We start from the raw sequence: 17,676 nt of genomic DNA on the forward strand, positions 1-17,676 counted from the left end.
AGTTAGTCAATCAACTATTGAGTCAATCAATCAGTCAACAATTCAGTCGATCAATCAATTATTTGGTCAATCAGTTAGGCAGTAGATCAATCACTCAATCAGTCAGCTATACGTTTTTCGGTCAGTCAATCAACTATTAAGTCAATCAATCAATAATATATTCAATCGCTGAATCAGTCAGTTGGTCAATCAGTTAGGCAGTCAATCAATCACTCAATCAGTCCGTTAATCAACTATTGAGTTTATCAATCAATCATAAGTTCAATCGCTGAATCAGTCAGTTAGTCAGTCAGTTATGCAGTAATCAATCAGTCAATCAACTATTGAATCAATCAATCAGTCCGCAATTCAGTCGATCAATCAATTAGTTGGTCAATCAGTTAGGCAGTCAATCAATCAGTCAGCTAAACGCATTTCAGTCGGTTGGTCAATCAATCTGTTAGTTCATCAATCAATCAGCCTTTGCAGTCAATCAAACTCTGAAGAACATTCTCTCTACAATAGAGACTTCTACTACGCTTATTCTACCGAGACAGTCTACTTTATATATGTCAAAAGTATCAATAAATTCTGCTAAATAATTGAATCTTATTTTCTTATCTTCTTCCTTTGCTTAGACGTTACGGCACCAAGTGCAGCGGCTGCGGTCAAGGCATTGCGCCCTCGGATCTGGTGCGTAAGCCGAGGGATAAGGTGTTCCACTTGAACTGCTTCACATGCTGCATTTGCCGCAAGCAGCTGAGCACTGGCGAGCAGCTCTACGTGCTGGATGACAATAAGTTTATCTGCAAGGACGACTATCTGCTGGGCAAGGCGCCATCCTGCGGCCACAACTCGCTGAGCGGTAAGTGAGGCCCGGCCGAAAATCGTAAATCTCTTCCGTTCGCTGGGGGCTCATCTATGCTAATTGCGCCTGAAGGGCAGGCGGGCAGGCTGAGGAGGCGGCTCAATGTGCTCAACAAGCCAGCAACAAGCTTTGCCTATTGTTTTTTTAAGGGCCGCGCGCCTCGCCCTAATGATATCAGCTATAAATACAAAATTGCGCATACGCCGCGTTGAACAAAACGCCGAACGAGGAAAGGGTCGCGGGGATGCTTAGTCCGAGCGGCTCTGCTGTTGCCGCTTTGGGTCTATTTAGGCGCAATTTGCAATAGTTGTTGCTGCAACTATTGTTGCTTCTGTTGTTGTTTCGCTGTTTTTTTTCGCTTGTTTTTGTTGCTGCTTTGGCCAAATATTTTAATTTTTGGCCAACGCCGCGCGCTGCATTTGTTTGCACTAATTGTTTATAGTTTGATATAGAAATATTTGCCATTGAAATTATCGTGGGAATAACTTTAAGCTTGTTATTCTAATTCTTGATATTAGTGGCACACGTTGTTGTTGTTAATTCGCTCTGTTTGCCATCGAAATATTTTCATTTTTATTTTATTTCGTTTTTTTTTGTTCTCCAGCAAACGCTTTAGCGCTTGCAGCTTCACAGCTAAATGCTTGGCAAATATTTACACAATACGCAAAGCGCATGCATATACTACCACAAGCACACACACACACCCACTCATACACTTGACTTCAAGTTGACTTAAGTTCAAAGCGTTGGCAACGGCAACAAAATTCTCAAAGCGCCTTAAACAGAAATAATAAATTATATTTTATTGAAAGCATTTTGTTTGCATTTGAATAGATTTTGTTAAGCTTCAAGTAGCTAATGTAGCCGAAGTTACATATAAATAAAGTATACACACATATATATAAATATATATTAAGAAAATCAAATAACTTTTCTTGTTTACAGCACGCAGCTAGCTTCCCTCTGCTTTGCAACTTTAAATAAATTTATTTTGTTCTATTTGAGCTCAGCTCAAAATATTTTTCGCTTTGACCTTTTCAGCTGTTTGTCTTATGAATTACTGACATACTTTAACAATAAGTTTGCCCGCTCACATATTATATTGACGTCGATGCAAAAACTTTCAGCTGAAAAATCTATTCGAATTTCTATGGATGTGTTTTTATCTATGTGAGCTAACAAATTAGTTCTCATTTCAGTTGGCTTTGCAGCTGCTTTAACTGCTGCCGTATGCCCGGCATTCATTTTCACTTTTCTATACGCTTTAAAACCCCAAAAAAGCTAAGTTGGCAGCGGTCTCGCACAGCCTCACACAGCCTCGCACAGTCGTGGCTGAGGCAGTCGAGCTCAGTGCTGTCTGTAGCTTAAAGGTTCTGCTTTAATGTTGTTGCTGCCGAGCGACATAATTATGGGGGCCAATTAAAGCTTTAAATGCTCAGCGCACTCACGTATAGAGAGAGAGACAGAGAGACAGTGTGAGAGAGAGAGGGAGAGCGAGCCGGTGACTGCTGTCACACGCAGCAACGCCTCGCATTTCCTTTTTGGCTGCCGCAAAATATTTTCATTTTCATCATCTTTGTTTTTCGTGTTGTGGCAATAATTTTAAATTTTACAGCAAATGTTGTTGCTGGCAGTGGCTTTTGGGATATATTTTCGTAGCATACTTAGCGGCGTTAAATATTTCAACGCTGCCATTTTTGTTACCGCTGCTCGCTGCATGGGGAAAGCAGCGAATGCAGCAGCGGCGCCGACGGCGGCCGAGCGCAGTACTCCACAGCGACTGCGACCCAAAGAGAGAGCGTAAGGGAGACAGAGAGAGAGCGAGAGTGTGTCTGCTCTGTCAGCGTTCTCCTGGCAGCTGCGCACTCGCACGCATTGTAGGGGCGCTGCGGCCTGGCGTCTGCGCAGCGACGTCGCTGCCGACGCTGGCAGCGCTGAAATATTTGCCTTATGCTCAGCCACAAAATGGCTGCGCTCTGGCTGAATTTTTATTTTCCTTTGCTTTTTTTTCCCTTTTTTGGCTGCCTTTGCCGTTGAGAGCTGCTGCCCCAATAAGTAGGCATGCTTTATTACTCACACACACACACACACTAACACGAGCGCACGCACACATGCAGGGCAATTAAACAACATTAAGCAGCTGTGCGAGAATATTTTGGCTTGATTTTATTTCGGACATTTTTTGCGTTGCTGGCCAAATTGTTGACAGCGTCAACGTCACTGCTGCCACTTACGCGCGCTCGTGTGTGAGTGCGAGTGTGCATGGCTGTAGGGCTCCAGCGTCAACGCTGACGTCAACGCTTACGACGACGCCAGCGCCGACGCCGGCGTCGACGTCCTGGCACCGAGCGCAGGTCATTAATGTTTTGATTTTAATTGCGTTAATTACGTGCAACGGATTTTTCACTTAGTGCTACGGAAAAGCGGCGCCAAGTGCAACGCGAAATCGCCGTCGGAAAGTGCGTCAACAAATGTAAACAGCGAGACACAAAAAAAAAACACACACTCGCATCTGGCTAAACTAAGCCAATTGCGTATACGCCGCATTGCACCGTCGGCAAAGTAAAAAAAACTATGGCGACAATTTCCACGAGCGAATCATAATACTAAAAAAAGGACAGTTGACGAAATGAAAAATTGAAGCGTGAATTTATGGCTTGTCATATAAATTAAACTGTTTGCCGGGCGATAAGCAATAAAAAAACAGAAAGAACATAACTAAGCTGACGACCATTTAGTTTGCAGAGCAAAAGAGAGAAAGAGACAGGGCTAGAGAGAGAGAGAGAGTGAGTTAGATGGTAAGGGAGAGAGAGAGAGGGAGCAAGAGCGTGAGAGAGCAAGTCAAGTCAAGTGCTGGAGAGCAAGTGATAAGCCACAAAGATAAGAAATCGAACAGAAGCTAAAATTGTGAATGAGAATTAATAGAGCTGAAAGTAAAGGAGTTGTTGAGAGGGAAAGAGAGGCAAACTTATAATTAAGAGAGAGAGAGTACTTGTGACTCTTCACAGAACACTGCTAAGTTTCATTTTGAATATCCTAAGGCTACAAAGCAGTTAGTCGAAAGTTAGTCAAGCTCAGTTCTAGCTGACAGCTTTGCATGTCACATTAGATCTTCATCACGTGAGATCTTCCTCATGTAGACTATGAAATCTCTTGCAATAAGCACCTCTTATCAAACTAGTTGAGAGTCAGCTAAGCAATATATTCCGGGCCTATTTTTTGATATTTTACTTGTGATTGAATTGCAAGAAATTTGGCACATGCCAATTGATGTTGGCCACACGCATGAGCCAACTAACCAAGGAAAAGAATAATATTTTTGGTCAGCAGTTCGACTGGCAGTTGTTGCTGTTGCTCGTTGTTGTTGGCTCTTTAAAGCCAAATCCTGGCCACATTAAAGAGTGCGCAGCGGCAATGCCAAAGTTCAAGCCGACCCTTTTGGCCAGCTTACAGTTTACAGCTTTCAGCTTCCAGCTTACCAACTTGGCCCAGAGGCTGCTGTTGCTGCCACTGACCATTGTTGTTGCTGTTGTTGCCTCATGGCCACATGAAAAATACCGCAGATTTACGGTTGTCGTTTGGCGGTGCACATAATATATAGTATGTGGCTTATGTGTGGTTCTGTGGCTCACTCTCTCTCTCTCTTTCTCTCTCTGTCTCGTTTCATCTGTTTCTCTCGCTCGCTCGCTCTGTTGGGTGCTTGTGTTCTGGTTGTTGTTGCTGCTGCTGTTGACCGTTCGAGGGGACTATTTTTATTTGCAGTTTCAGTTTTTGCAACTGTGGCAGCAACTGTTTGTTGTTGCTGTTGCCGCTGCTGCTCGTTTCGGTCAGTTTGTTGTATTTTATGTGGCGGTTTTTTCGCCTTTTTTTTTTGGTCATTGCTTCAAAAAAACTTTATGGCCACCTTGCGTGTGCCCACCCTCCGGCCAGTTGCCCACAGGCATGTGTTGGCTACGAATACACTCACACAGACAGACACACACGTACACGTAAGCGAAGAAAAATAAGAAAAACCGTTAAAGTTTATTTGACATTTACTTGGGCTATTTTTTATTTTTATGACTCTTTGGGTTACTTTGCACACACACATATATATATATATATATATAAGTGTGTGTGTGTGTGCGAGAGTCAAGAGCATCGTATGACCAAAAACCAAAAGCCCAACTAAACCCAACTCAGCAGTCGGCGCGGCAGCTGTAACCTCTTTTCTCGCATATTTTCACCATTTTTTTTTTGGCTTTTTTTCATTGTTTTTGTTTTTGTTTTTTTTTTTTTTTTTGCCTTTTCGACAATAAATTTGCGGCTATTTTTCGCCCAAAATAAATAAAAAATTAAATAAAATTTGATGCTGGCAAACGATGCTGTTGCGGCGATAAGTCCCCAGCTACCAGCCCCCCGTCCCCCAGTCCGCCAGTCCCCAGGTCCCAGGTCCCCTACAGACCTGCCCTGCGCCTGCCTCGCTGTCATATCTAATGCCAGACGCATTCGTAAATCATTTGCTTAAACACGCGTTGCCAACTATTTTACATAAAAGGCGCTTTGATTTGTGAGCAGCGCCAACCGGAAGTACTATATAGCCATTTTTTTCTGCTTCTTCTTCTGTTTCTGTTTTTTCTTTTTTTTGTCAGTCGTAAATCAAGTGAATATGCGAATGAATGAAATGAATAATAGACTGAAATTCGTCTATGTGTTTGCAAGCGTAGTTCATGCACTTGTTAATAACGTGTGCATAGTGAGTGTATTTGAATGTATTCACAGATCGTGGAGGTGAATACATTTGATTTACAACTAGCTACTCAAAGTTGAAGGCAATTGTAGCAGACCTGAACAGAACTGAGAGTCTATATGTGGTATATCGGTAGCAAAGTATATATATATATCTGATATATTAGTTAGTGATAGATATATGGTATGTATGGGGAGTATGTGTAGCTAGTATTCAGATATATAGACTAACTACACTCTATATAGCTCAGATATAAAGTATGTATAGATAATATAGTATATATATATGATATATAGATAGGATATATTAGATATATAGTTAGCAAAGGCAGTATAGTTCCGATATATAGTATGTATAGGTAGCATAGTATATATATTGTATGTATGGATAGTATGTGCTAGATATATAGTGTGTATATATTGTAGTTCGGATATATAGTAAGTATAATCAGTATAGCTTTGATAGATAGTATGCAAGGCAGTATAGTTTATATATATCTGATATATTGGTAGTATATGTTCGATACATAGTATGTATATATAGTAGAGGTTAGATATAAATGATGTATAGGTAGTATAGTTTAGATATATAGTTCGTATAGCCAGTATAGTTCTGAACTATAATATGTTTAGACAGTATAGTTCGGATAGGTAGAATAGTCTATGTAGTATATTAAATATTCATGGTATATATATATATATATTTTATATATATATCCTATAAATAGATAGGATAGTATGAGTGTATTCACAAATGAGTTATTTGACATATTGAATATTTATGAGACACTTTATATATTAAAGCTTGTCTTGCTCTATTTAATATAATATTGAATCAGTGCAAATAGTTTTCAAACATTTCAGTTGTATTCACTCGTATTCACGTGAGACTTGTGTGTTTATTTAAATTACATATTTGATTCAATGTTGGTTCTCTGGGCTCAGTTCACTTTTGCTTCACTTATTGTCGCTTGGCTGGGTGAGCGGCTTTTATCTGAAATCAGCTTTTGTCGAAGATCTGCGTCGGCTGCAGTCGCCCGGCTCATCCATCAATATTTGAATGAGTGCGCCCCGCCTGCTGGCCGGCAATTCGACACCTGTCCTCAGGTTACGGGCACTCATTTTATATGACTCGTGCGACACGACGACAGCTCAGTTGGGTTGGGCTGGGCTGGGCTGGGCTGGGTTGAAGTTCAGCTCGGTTCGGTTCGGTTTGAATTAGTTTAGTGCTGTGTTATTGTTTATGGGAGTTTGGCAACGACTTGCGCTTAATGACAACTCGTAAGCATTCAAAGGGTCGCCACACATCGGCAACAATAACAACGTCTAAGCATTGCGAGAGCCCCATCAAAGTGTTTGTTGATGATGTGCCAGGGCAAATTACGAGGCCATTGTCGAGCCCGTTGCCGAGGCGTTAAAACTAGAGCGACTTTTCGACCCACAAAGCGGCTGAAACGACTGTCGAGTCGAGTCGAGTCGAGTCTTTATAGATTGGGCCTGCTTGGCTGACTGACTGACTGAACTTTACAGCCAACAGGCCCATGCTTCTCTGTGGGCTCATCAACATTATAGTCAGATCTTATTATCTGTTTGTTTGCTGTTGCTGTTGCTGTTGTTGTTGATGCTGTCGCTCCTTGTCCCATAAATCTTCAATCAAAAATTGAGTGGCTATTAAATGGCTAGGGGGGTGGGGGTGGTTGACGGCTGCTTAGTTAGTATATGAATTTGTTGCATTGTCTTCGGCTGGGCATTAAAATGAAACAACTTGAGCTACAAGTCAAAAATTAAGCTTAAAGTTTGCCGTTGCCGTTGCCGTTGCCGTTGAACACATTTCTCTTGTCTTAAGCCAAGTTAAGGGACACGACTTGTGAGATTTATGAGCGTGCGAGGCGTGGAAACTGCCCAGGCCATCATTTCTTTGCTTCTGCTGGCTAGGCTGCCATGCTTGTCAGGCAACCCCGAAGGCTTTGCCCCCAACCAAATCGAGGCCAGTCCAACCCAACCCAACCCCCAGGCGCCAACGGGCAACGTGTAATCGTGTCATATTTCAAGCATGGGCAACCATTTTGAAAAGCACAACAACAACATCAACAAAAGCAGCACACAGAAACAAAAAATGGCACGAGACGCCAGAGGGCGCCACTGGTGCGTGGACTGTCGCTGAAAACATGGCGCTGCCAACGCCAACGCTAACGCCCCCTGCCCAGACCGCCTCGCACTAACAAAGGCAGCAACAACAACAACAATGGGAGCAACCCTGAGGCTCTAGCGCAGAGATAAACGCAACGCCGACGCTGACGTTGACAGCGACTGCGACTGCGACAACAACAATAAAAAAAGGCGGGCCGGCGACTAAGGCCAGAGCGAGACAGCGTCAACAAACGCGCGAAATACGCCAAAAAAAAATACACCAAGTGCAAGGGAGAGAGCAAGAGCAACAGCGAGTGAGCGAGAGCGAGAGAGGGAGAGCAAACGCGAGCGAGCAGAGAAATCGTGTTAGACACAGCGCTGGGGTTGCTGCGAATGGTGTGGGGAAGGGGCGGTGTGCTGAATAGGCGTGAGAGTGGGGGCACAGCTGGCTCGCACTAAGCCCCACAGGGTGGTTTGGCGGATTTGGCGTTGTCGGCTGGCTAAGAAAACAACAAGGCAACAACAGCAGCAGCAGCAGCAGCAGCAGCAGCAACAACAACAATTGAAGCAGAAAAAAATAGAAACTCAACTAAACGAAACAAAAGAATTGTGCGGCCATGGATGCTGCGAGTGGAGTTTTGAGCTGTAGAACAGCAGTTCGAGTGTGTGGGTGTGGGCGGGGGCATGGATTGGGGGTTGCTCTGAGGTCGCAGCACAAATCCAACTGTCGAAACCAAAAGCACGCAAAGCGCCAGAGCTGCAGGTGGCGTTTGTAAGGCTGTTGGCTCATAGACTGGGACTGGCACTGGCACTGGCACAGGGTAGGTCTGGGCGAGGGGCAAGCTGGCTTGACAGTGTTCAAATCGAGAGCAGAGCACATGGCCGGCGGGTGTCAGGCGTGGGGGAGGAGGGACTGGTGAAGACGTGTGCTTCGTGCTGGCTATGCCAAAATGCTGAATTGAGGTTATGTATACAAAACGGAAACGGAAATGTGCAGAGCTTTGTGCACAAAATGTCTGTGGAACAGGCGGCGCTGAGGTGGACAACACGGTGTGCGCTTGTCTGTGTGTGTGGAGGGGGTAGGGGCATAGGGGGAGTAGCTTGTGCCGTAGGATTGTGGCATGAAGCTGGCTTAAGGCCGCACAAAGCTGGCTAAAAGCTTAGAATTGCGAAAAATACGAAATCGATTTTGAAAATTCTTCCACTTTTTTTCTCTCTTCTTTGCTGTTTTGTTTGCTCTTGCTGCTGCTGCTGCTGCTCGTTACCATAAATAAAATACAACAGTTCTGGGCAAAGGAAATGAGGGGTCGGCCGCCAGCCAAAAGCGAGGGCGAAATTCTTGTGCTGGCTTTAACCTTTAAGGCTTTAAGCTGCGGCCCAAAGCAAAGTTCAGAGCAAATCTTGTGCGATTGGAGACAGAACTATATATGTGTATGAACTGCAAATATATATGTATATAGATAGGTATATACATATATAGTTATGTAGTTATATACATGAAAAGTTTTCGCTTCGTTTGGCTTATTTTAGTTTGTTAGTTTTGACTGACAGCCAGTTGACAAGTACAACGCACATCACAAGCTACAAATACGTACTCAAATATGTATGTGTGCGTGCGTATCTGTGTTTGCAGTCACTGACATTCGCAGAGGCTTCAGTTGAGGGCTTTTACATGCTGCGGCTGCTTTTTGCGGTTGCCTGCATCGCTGACTGAATGACAAGCTGTGGCTATGCTTGTGCGGTGTGTTTTTTTTTTTTGACATTATAATTGTTGTTGTTCATCACACACACACACACACACACATACACATCTACCCATATGCCTGGCTGCTGTCATTTGCGAACATTCGCATTTCTGTCTGTCCTTGCCTATTTTTTCTCCATTTTTTTTTTGTGGCTTCCCTCAGTCTGAAACTATCAAAGCACTTAGTTTGTTGCTACGCTGCCATTTTTATGCGCTCAACCAATTGAAAGGGGGCTTCTCAGAGTGTATAGATGAAAGCTGAAGCAAGCTGAGAGTCGAGCTAAGTCGGGCTGAGTTGAGTTGAGAACTATTAAGGCAAGAGCTAAGCATTCGCATGTGCAGTATTCACAGATTTGCCTCTGCTGTTCCGCTAACTGCTGAATTACCAAACACAAAATCCAATTAGAACCAAGGCAAACCCGCCAGGCCAATGATGTGAATCAACAGGAACTTTTCAGAGTTGGCCAAGTTCAGCTTGAGCTAAGTTTGTTAGATATAGATGCTGGTGCATGGTCGTATTGGCATTATGCTCGATGTCTTCCAATTCTGTCACGTTCCGGGCCCAGTCACACAGTCACACAGTTTGGCGCTCACCTGTACCTGTGCCTGGTTCGGTGTTTGGTGTTTGGTGTTTGGTGTCGCTCTGCTGGGCTGGCGAGAGCGCGGCCCGCACTTGGTGCGCATTTTATGTTTATTTTATTTGTAGTTTGCCTTTATTTTTACAGCCACTTTAAAGCTATTTTTAATGGGCTTTTACCACAGTGAGTAAGAGAGACACACAGCGACCGGGGAAACCTTTTTATTTCATTTTTTCGTTTTTTCGTTTTTCGTTTTTCGTTTTTTATTTTCTTGTGCTTTGTTTTTAGGTTAACTTTTCAGACTTGACTTCGACTTTGAGGTGCTCGTAATGCGCGTGAAAATAAAGTTTTTCGCTTGAAAAAACGTTAAATAGCGGCTATAAATGGAACAGCAATAACAACTACTTACGATCATAGCCAGCAGCTGGAGGAGATGCTAGTTGTGCTGCTGCTCCCAACAATTCTTAGCTCATTCCCTGTGACATGAGTCACATTTGGCCAAATGAAAAACTGGCAACTGCCAGCTGACAACTGGCGCAGCCATTGCCCAAAATGTGACTCAGTTTTACTATTTTTACTATTTTATTTTTGTGGGTGACTCTCGCTGCAGCGATCCGGCCTGCCGCCTGACTCAGTTTACAACACTAAATAAATCGAAATACGCTCGTGTTCTACTGATAAGCCAGAGCAAACACGAAAACAAATGTAACAAAAGCTGAAATACTGAAATATGGAGCTAACGACAACTGTCAGCAGTCAGTCAGGGAGTCAGGGAGTCAGAGAGTCAGGGCGTCTGGGAGTCAGCGTCAGTCAGCCATTCGAGTGGGTCGTTTTGCTCGCTAAGTGGGTCAAATGCATTTTCATGGCTCTTGCAGCGTTCGATTTGAGTTTCAGACTGGAAACTGGAGATTGAAACGTTAATTATTATGATTATGGCCAAATATGATTTCCAATTTCAGCACGAATGTGGGCCACAGCCAGAGGCAAGCCACAGGCCATAAAAACTTATCGATAGCTCAGAGACCTAGCATCAAATGGCACTAAAATACATAGCTGACATCAGCGCGATTCGAAATGATTTGACCAGGACTTGATGTCATGTATGTGGCGAACGGTAGCCATACGAAAGATAAGCTCCACGACGAGGTTGGCTTGGCATCATATAGAATGGAAAAGCTCTTAGATTTAGATATATGTATCTGGAATCTATAGCTGTCAAAACTGAAGGCTGCTTAGCTCAGCAACTCCATCTGGCTGTCCCTGATGCACTCTTTTGTCTATGTAGAACTTAAGGCATTGTCAGCTTAAGCATTTGATAGATATGTATATATCCCTAGTGCAGTTCGATCAGGTGACATTAAAGTTGCCTTGCAGCTGTTGGCTTAATCTGTTTAATGCATCAAAATCCATCAAGTTTTATTTATCATTATTCAGCTCTGCAGCAAGTACTCAACGTGCCGTTGGCTTTCATGACTCTGCAGCAGTCTTTGCCACCTGCCGCAGCAGAATCGTGCTGCTGCTGCTGCTGCCTTTGGCCAGTTACCGAGTGGGCTGCTGGGTTGCCTCCCATCAGGAACGTACACACTCGAGCCCCCCACTTCTCCCAGTGCTCTGCCGTCTGGTGCTCGCATCGGCAGCTGCCATCAAATGCACAATTCATTTGCGCATAAATTTGCGCAGATTTTTACAGTCACATAAAGCTCGAGACGCTGCAGTTTTTAAGCCGGGCAGAACTGGGGTGAGGCGCGGAGCCGTGGGGTCCACGGGCCACTCGGCTGAGGCGGCATGGCCATAAAAATCAGCAAGCTGTGACAATTTCACGGGCGTTTCTTTTGCCGTTCCGGGAGCGGAGCCCACGCGCCGCCGGCGCTATGCAAATGTCACAAATGATAAACGCAATGAGCATAAATAAATATAAATAAATAAATAAGCAGCTGGCAAAAGTGAAAAACTCGCTATTCACCGATATGGCCAAGCGAGTTATGGCCCAGCGAATCGGGCGACTTATTTATTAGTGTCGCAAATCGTTTAAAAACATTTGCAAAAAGAATCTTTTCGCAATAAGTTTTCGTTTATGTGTTAATCGATTTGCCGCTGTTGTAGTTTGGCTTGGCTTAAAGCACACACACGCAGAGACACACATAAATTTGCGATACAAAACGAGCAGCAGCCTGTCCAAAAGCAAATTTGACTGTGATTTATATTTTTAAACTTTGTTTCGATTGTTTTTCTGGCTGCGCGCGCGGGCGCAGGTGTTGCAATCCATCACACAAATATGTCAAAAATCTATGTAGGCAAAAACCCTGACAGACAATTTATGCATAAACAACAACAACAGCAACACAGATACAAAAAGAAAAAATATAGAAAAGACCAACACGAATTTGGTCTACTGCGAGCGAGTGTGCTGTTCCCTTTGAAATTGATATGTTTGACAGGCATCAGAAATCTAACAACAGAAACAGCAAAACAAACGCAAAAAGAAAACAACGCATTGTGAGCGAAGGCCGCTGGGAAAATTGGAAAATGCAGGACCTGCCGGAGCATGTGTGACAGACAAATCAATGAAATTAGATACAAAACGAACCAGTCTCACGCGGCCTTCAAAGAGTCCGGCTAGAGTCCGCCTGCTGAAATACTAAACTTAGGAAGTTCAACTCAACTGGAGCTTGCAGCCAGGTTTCCTATCACTTAGAAGTCGCTTTTTAGCTGACAAATTCCGCTTCGATATTAGCCTGGCTTCATTTACTTCACTTCATAGCGTCTTCAGACTTATTTTGTTAATTAAAAAACGTTATTAGTTTTATGATTTGATGGCTGTGCAGCTAATTTGCGGCGTTATGTCACAGCGACTTTATAGATTGCGACTTGCTAATGCCACGCCTGCTGGCTAGGCGAGTCGAGCGCTATTGCCGCCCACAGGCACGCCCAGAGCAGAGAGCTCGATTGCTCACATGACAAATTGTTGACAACACAAGCTACAGGACCACACACACGCAGACAGACACACACAGCAGGCTGGCTGGCTGGCTGACTGGCTGGCTGGCTGGCAGGAAACAAGGCCAACGACAGAACAGCAGCCACAACAACAAGAGCAACAACATATCCCATCTCCATCTGCATGAATTGCAAATGAATTGATGCGCTTTGTTGACTTTTGTCAATTGGGATTATGGCCATGGACATGCCCCGGCTCGAGCTGGCATGGCCTGCCCGCGGTCGCCCAGACCCCTTGCGCTGCGCCCATGTCTGCGGTGTAGCCCGGCTGGCGATTAACAATTGGCTTAAACCGTGCCAAACAAAGTGTCGAAAAGCGAGCCTAAGCCTGCCCGGATCGGTATCGGTATCGGAATTGGGAACGTCAACGTAAACCTAAACGAGCCACAGTCAATTGTTGCTGCTGCTGCTGCTGCTGCTGTTGCTGTTGCTGTTGTCGTCTACCTGCCCACGCGATCATAGATCAGAGATCAGCGCGCCTAGATTATGGTACAGCGAACCGAACTCGGGGGATTTGTAAAAACAGATCTTTTTACGGATTAAATAAACGGAGCCCAGAGAGCTCGAAGCTGCGGTCGATTCTGTGGCTACACGCAGACTATGCGACGGGCCGACTGTCTGGCTGACTGACTAGCTGACTGCCTGACTGGTTGACTGGCTGACTGGGTGACAATGCCACAGACGAACAATTGTTGTTGCCTTACAGTCTTAAGCCGCATGACAACAGCATTTCAGAGACAAGCCGCTTGCGAGTGTTTCGAACTTTTGCATAAGCGAACGAAATGAAATCAAAACAAATTGCAAAATCTTCATCTCTATCTCAATATATCTCTCTCTTCTTCTCTATGTCTCTGACTCTATGACTCTCTCTCTATGACTATCTCGATATGTATCCATTTGTCTCTGACTGTATCCGTCTATTCTGGCCGTCTCTGTCTGACTTTTCTTTCTCTCTCTCTCCGTCTCTGTCTCTCCCCCTCTCTCTCTCTTTCTCGCCCTCCTTCTCTCTCTCTTTTTCTCATTCTCCCTCTCCATCCAACTCAGCATCTCTCTATTTGTATCTCTTTATCTGCTCCTTTTTCGCTTGTCATTCGTAAACGTTTTACAGCCTTCTCAGCTCGCTATATATTCGCCATATTTCTCATGCTGAAAGTCAATAATTTCTTATTGGACGCCATTTTGTTTCAGCTAGGTCTTCTGTTGCTGTTTTTCTTCTTCTTGTTTTTTGTAGCTTGTGTTTTTTTGCTTTGTGTTTTTGCATGTCTTTGAGACACCTTTAGCGACCCTTTGGAAGGCGCGTTGAAATGAAAGAATAACAGAAAACACACACAACAGCAATAAAAACAACAAAACAAAGGCAATGGGGTTCGAAGTGAGAGGGAAGGTGAGAGAGGGAGAGCGACAGAGACAGAGACAGGGAAAAAGACGCAACTTAGTATCAATTTCAGTAACAGCAAAAAAAAAAGAAAAGAAAATAAAAATAAGAGCAGAGCGCATTTAAAATATTGTACAATACACACGCACAAGCACACACACACACACACACACACATAGCTGTAGGCCTGGGTGTGCTCTATGTAAATCCTTTTTGGCACAGCTCAACGCGTTTGCCAGGGCGCGTTGACTGAAAATCCTGTTGCTTTAGGCGACGGTGACGTCGACAGCAGCAACAACAACAAAAGCAGCAGCAGCAGCAAGAGGCAGAAAAAAGGTCCTGCCCGTTAAACCAACATGGCAAAAAGGATCACTTTACAAATGCCCACAAATGCGGCCGGTTTTGATGCGACTTGCGAGCAATTTTGCTGCCGCTGTTATTGTTGCTGCCATGCCAAGCGGCATTTGCCACAAGCGACAAGCCACAGCAGCAGCAACAATAACAAAAACAAAAACAAAAACAATTACAAAAACAACAACAGCAAAAGGTAACAGAGCGCATTGAGCCCAGGCCAAAAACAGAAAAGAATAAAAATAAATACAAGAGCAAAAAGCAAACCCAAACCCAAGCTCGAACCCGAACCTAGAGCAACCCCAACCCCTTGGCTGTCGCGCTATACCTTAATCATTTCAAGGCGCCTTGGTTGCCGCTGCCTCTGCCCGCAATGCCAATCAAAACCATGTCTTGGGCGGACCTTTACCGCTGGGACTGGGCGGCGTCGGCCAGCCCCACTGTAATTGGTCATAAATAAGAGAAGAGCACTTAGCCTTATATAGTTGGCCATAATAACTATTCATTTCTAGGCCAAAACTAAGGCGACTTCGTGATGCTGAATCATTATTGCTGCCAGCATAGTAACTGTAGTTATTAGTTAAGTTATTACTTTATTTATTGTCAACTCTTTCGATACATACGCGACACTGACAACACCCATGGGGAGCATTGCGAGGAAATCAGCCCGGAATTTAATAGCTCTGAACTTTAGCAAAGGGCAGACAGAGGCGTAGGCTGCGTGTTCAGCTAGGACTAGTTAGACAGCTAATTTAGCAGGTACTTTAACAGCTACTTTTGTGCGACATTCTCCAGAATTGGGCTTCCGCTGAAAAAGCCAACAGCTCAGTGGAAATATGTCAATGACTGAGGTTGCCAAGCAGCACGTGGAGCATGAGTATTTCTCTATAATTACGGCTGAGCAATTGATCGAAAATATATATTTTCCAAAATGTCAGTTGCAGACGTTCACGTCTGCTGGCATTTAATGCTCGTCGAGCGACAGCTGAACGGCGGGCATCACGTCAAGGTCAGTCAACCGCCCAGGTGGGGGCAATCAGAGGGGGTGGCGGAGGTTGGGTTAATACGCGTTCGAGGTGTCCGGTGCACCGATTGCCGGCTGCCCACAGTGAGTGACAGTTTGGCAACTCTGCCGCCACTGCCACTGCCATTGCCCCTGCCACTGCCACTGCCACTTTCTATTCACGTTAACTGTTCCAATTTCGTGTGCCTTCAGGCTGTCGTCGTCTTGGCTTGTTGTGCCGTTGTCTTTTGTGTTAGTTTGTGCTTGTTTTTCGATTTATGTTGCGTGCAACATTTAAAATTTATAGACAAATACTCGAGACGCCCCACTAAAGTCGCCCACCCACTGTATCTGCGCAGCCCCAACCACTCTTCACGCTTGCCCTTAGTCAGCCACTTGGCATGCCCAGCGATGTGTAAAGTGTGGCATGCACGCACACTAGCTCTCGCTCCCTCACACACACACACACACACACTCCTGCTCTCTGTCTCTCTGCTGGCGCAACTCCCCTCTGGCCAAATGAAGTTGCTCTCACTCCCGCCCAGCCAGCCAGCACCCACTGCCGCTGCTTCACTAGTTCATTTTCGTTGGCATTTTCATGTTTCCCTTTTTGCTGGTTGCTTTGCGCGCTTTTCATGCTTTGATGCGGCGTCACAAATTGTTGTGGTATTTGTTGTTGTTGTTGTTGTTGTTGTTGCTGCACCCTCGCAAATAGCAGCAGCTGAAATTCGTTTGTTTAATTCATTTGGCGTTCGTTGCCTTGGCTTTAACTTTGGCTGTTGGCTGTTGGCTGTTGGCTGTATCTGTCGCCGGCATTTCCTTGGCCGTCAAACAAAGTCCGCTCAAAGTGTCAAAAACAGTTTTCAGTTTTTCGGTTCACTCTTCCCTTCGACTTTTGCGGCAGTGGCGGGGCGGCCTGGCTCTGGCTGCAGCCAAACAATTGCAAAACTTGACGCTGCACTTTGCACACAATTCAACAGCAACTGCAACAAGAAGCAGCAGCAGCAGCAGCAGCAGCAGCAGCAGCAGAAGTGCTCTGAAACAGCAGGCGTCAAAGCATAAATTGCATGACAAATAAACTGTCAGCTAGCTGCTCCCCCGCTCTCTCTCTCTGCACTTGAACTATGACAATGAAAGTGAGCACAACAAAGGCCAAGCGAAATTTGTGGCTCGCAAATTTGTTTGTGCTCAGTGCAGCAGCCGCCCCCTCAGCCAACACACATAGCAGTTGCACCTGATTTCAAATCAAAGCTGCAGCTCGCAGCAAATGGCAAAGTTTTGCTATAGCACGAATAGTTCTTGAAGTTCTTGTCTCTTGTCTTCAGCTAACTTGAGAGATTCAAGAGATTTCCTTAGAGCAATATAGAAATCAATATGAGACTGCTGATTTCTAAAGAGACAAGAGATTAGAAAGATCTCTAGCTTAAGTGGAGCAGACGCAGCTATCAACATTTGCTAAGCATTTATGCTGCTCAGCTTCCCTTTTAGCTTCTATGCTGGCTAGCTTTCAGCGCAGTTTGAGTCTTACTTTTGATGCGATCGAAGTCCGATTACAAAACATTTCTTCTTGGGAGCAGCCCAGGCAGCAAGAGCAACGACATATCACACAGCTCGCATGGGGAGTCAGGCATGCGGATTAGAGCTGGCGCAATAAGCCGAGCGACAGCGGACGAAGAGACCAAAGGAGTCCAAAGCGCACTGGGAGCTGGAAGCTGCAACTGAGAACTGCAAACTGACGACTGGGAGCTGAGAGCTGAGAGCTGAGCACAGAGAGCTGAGCAGTGGGCAGTGAGCAGTGATACTCAGGCAAAGGTAAAAACGTCAACGGCCGTCAATGGGAATGGCAAAAGTAAATCCCATGGCCAAAGATGTTTGCAGCTGGGGCTGAGGCGCAGTCAAGTTTAAGTTGAAGCTGTTGTCGTT

At 44.8% G+C, this 17,676-nt stretch overlaps 1 protein-coding gene across 1 annotated transcript in view; it reads left to right on the forward strand.

The window, feature by feature from the left end:
- Window positions 1-17,676, forward strand: part of LOC111603177 (LIM/homeobox protein Lhx1) — a 56,654-nt gene that overhangs the window by 20,504 nt on the left and 18,474 nt on the right. Inside the window, exon 3 of the mRNA XM_023320658.2 lies at window positions 618-844. Coding sequence (XP_023176426.1) covers window positions 618-844 — 227 coding nt within the window. The remainder of the gene's footprint in view (window positions 1-617; window positions 845-17,676) is intronic.

This window comes from Drosophila hydei, unplaced genomic scaffold (assembly GCF_003285905.1).
Source record: "Drosophila hydei strain 15085-1641.00,03,60 unplaced genomic scaffold, DhydRS2 tig00000211-arrow-pilon, whole genome shotgun sequence".
Lineage (NCBI taxonomy): Eukaryota > Metazoa > Arthropoda > Insecta > Diptera > Drosophilidae > Drosophila > Drosophila hydei.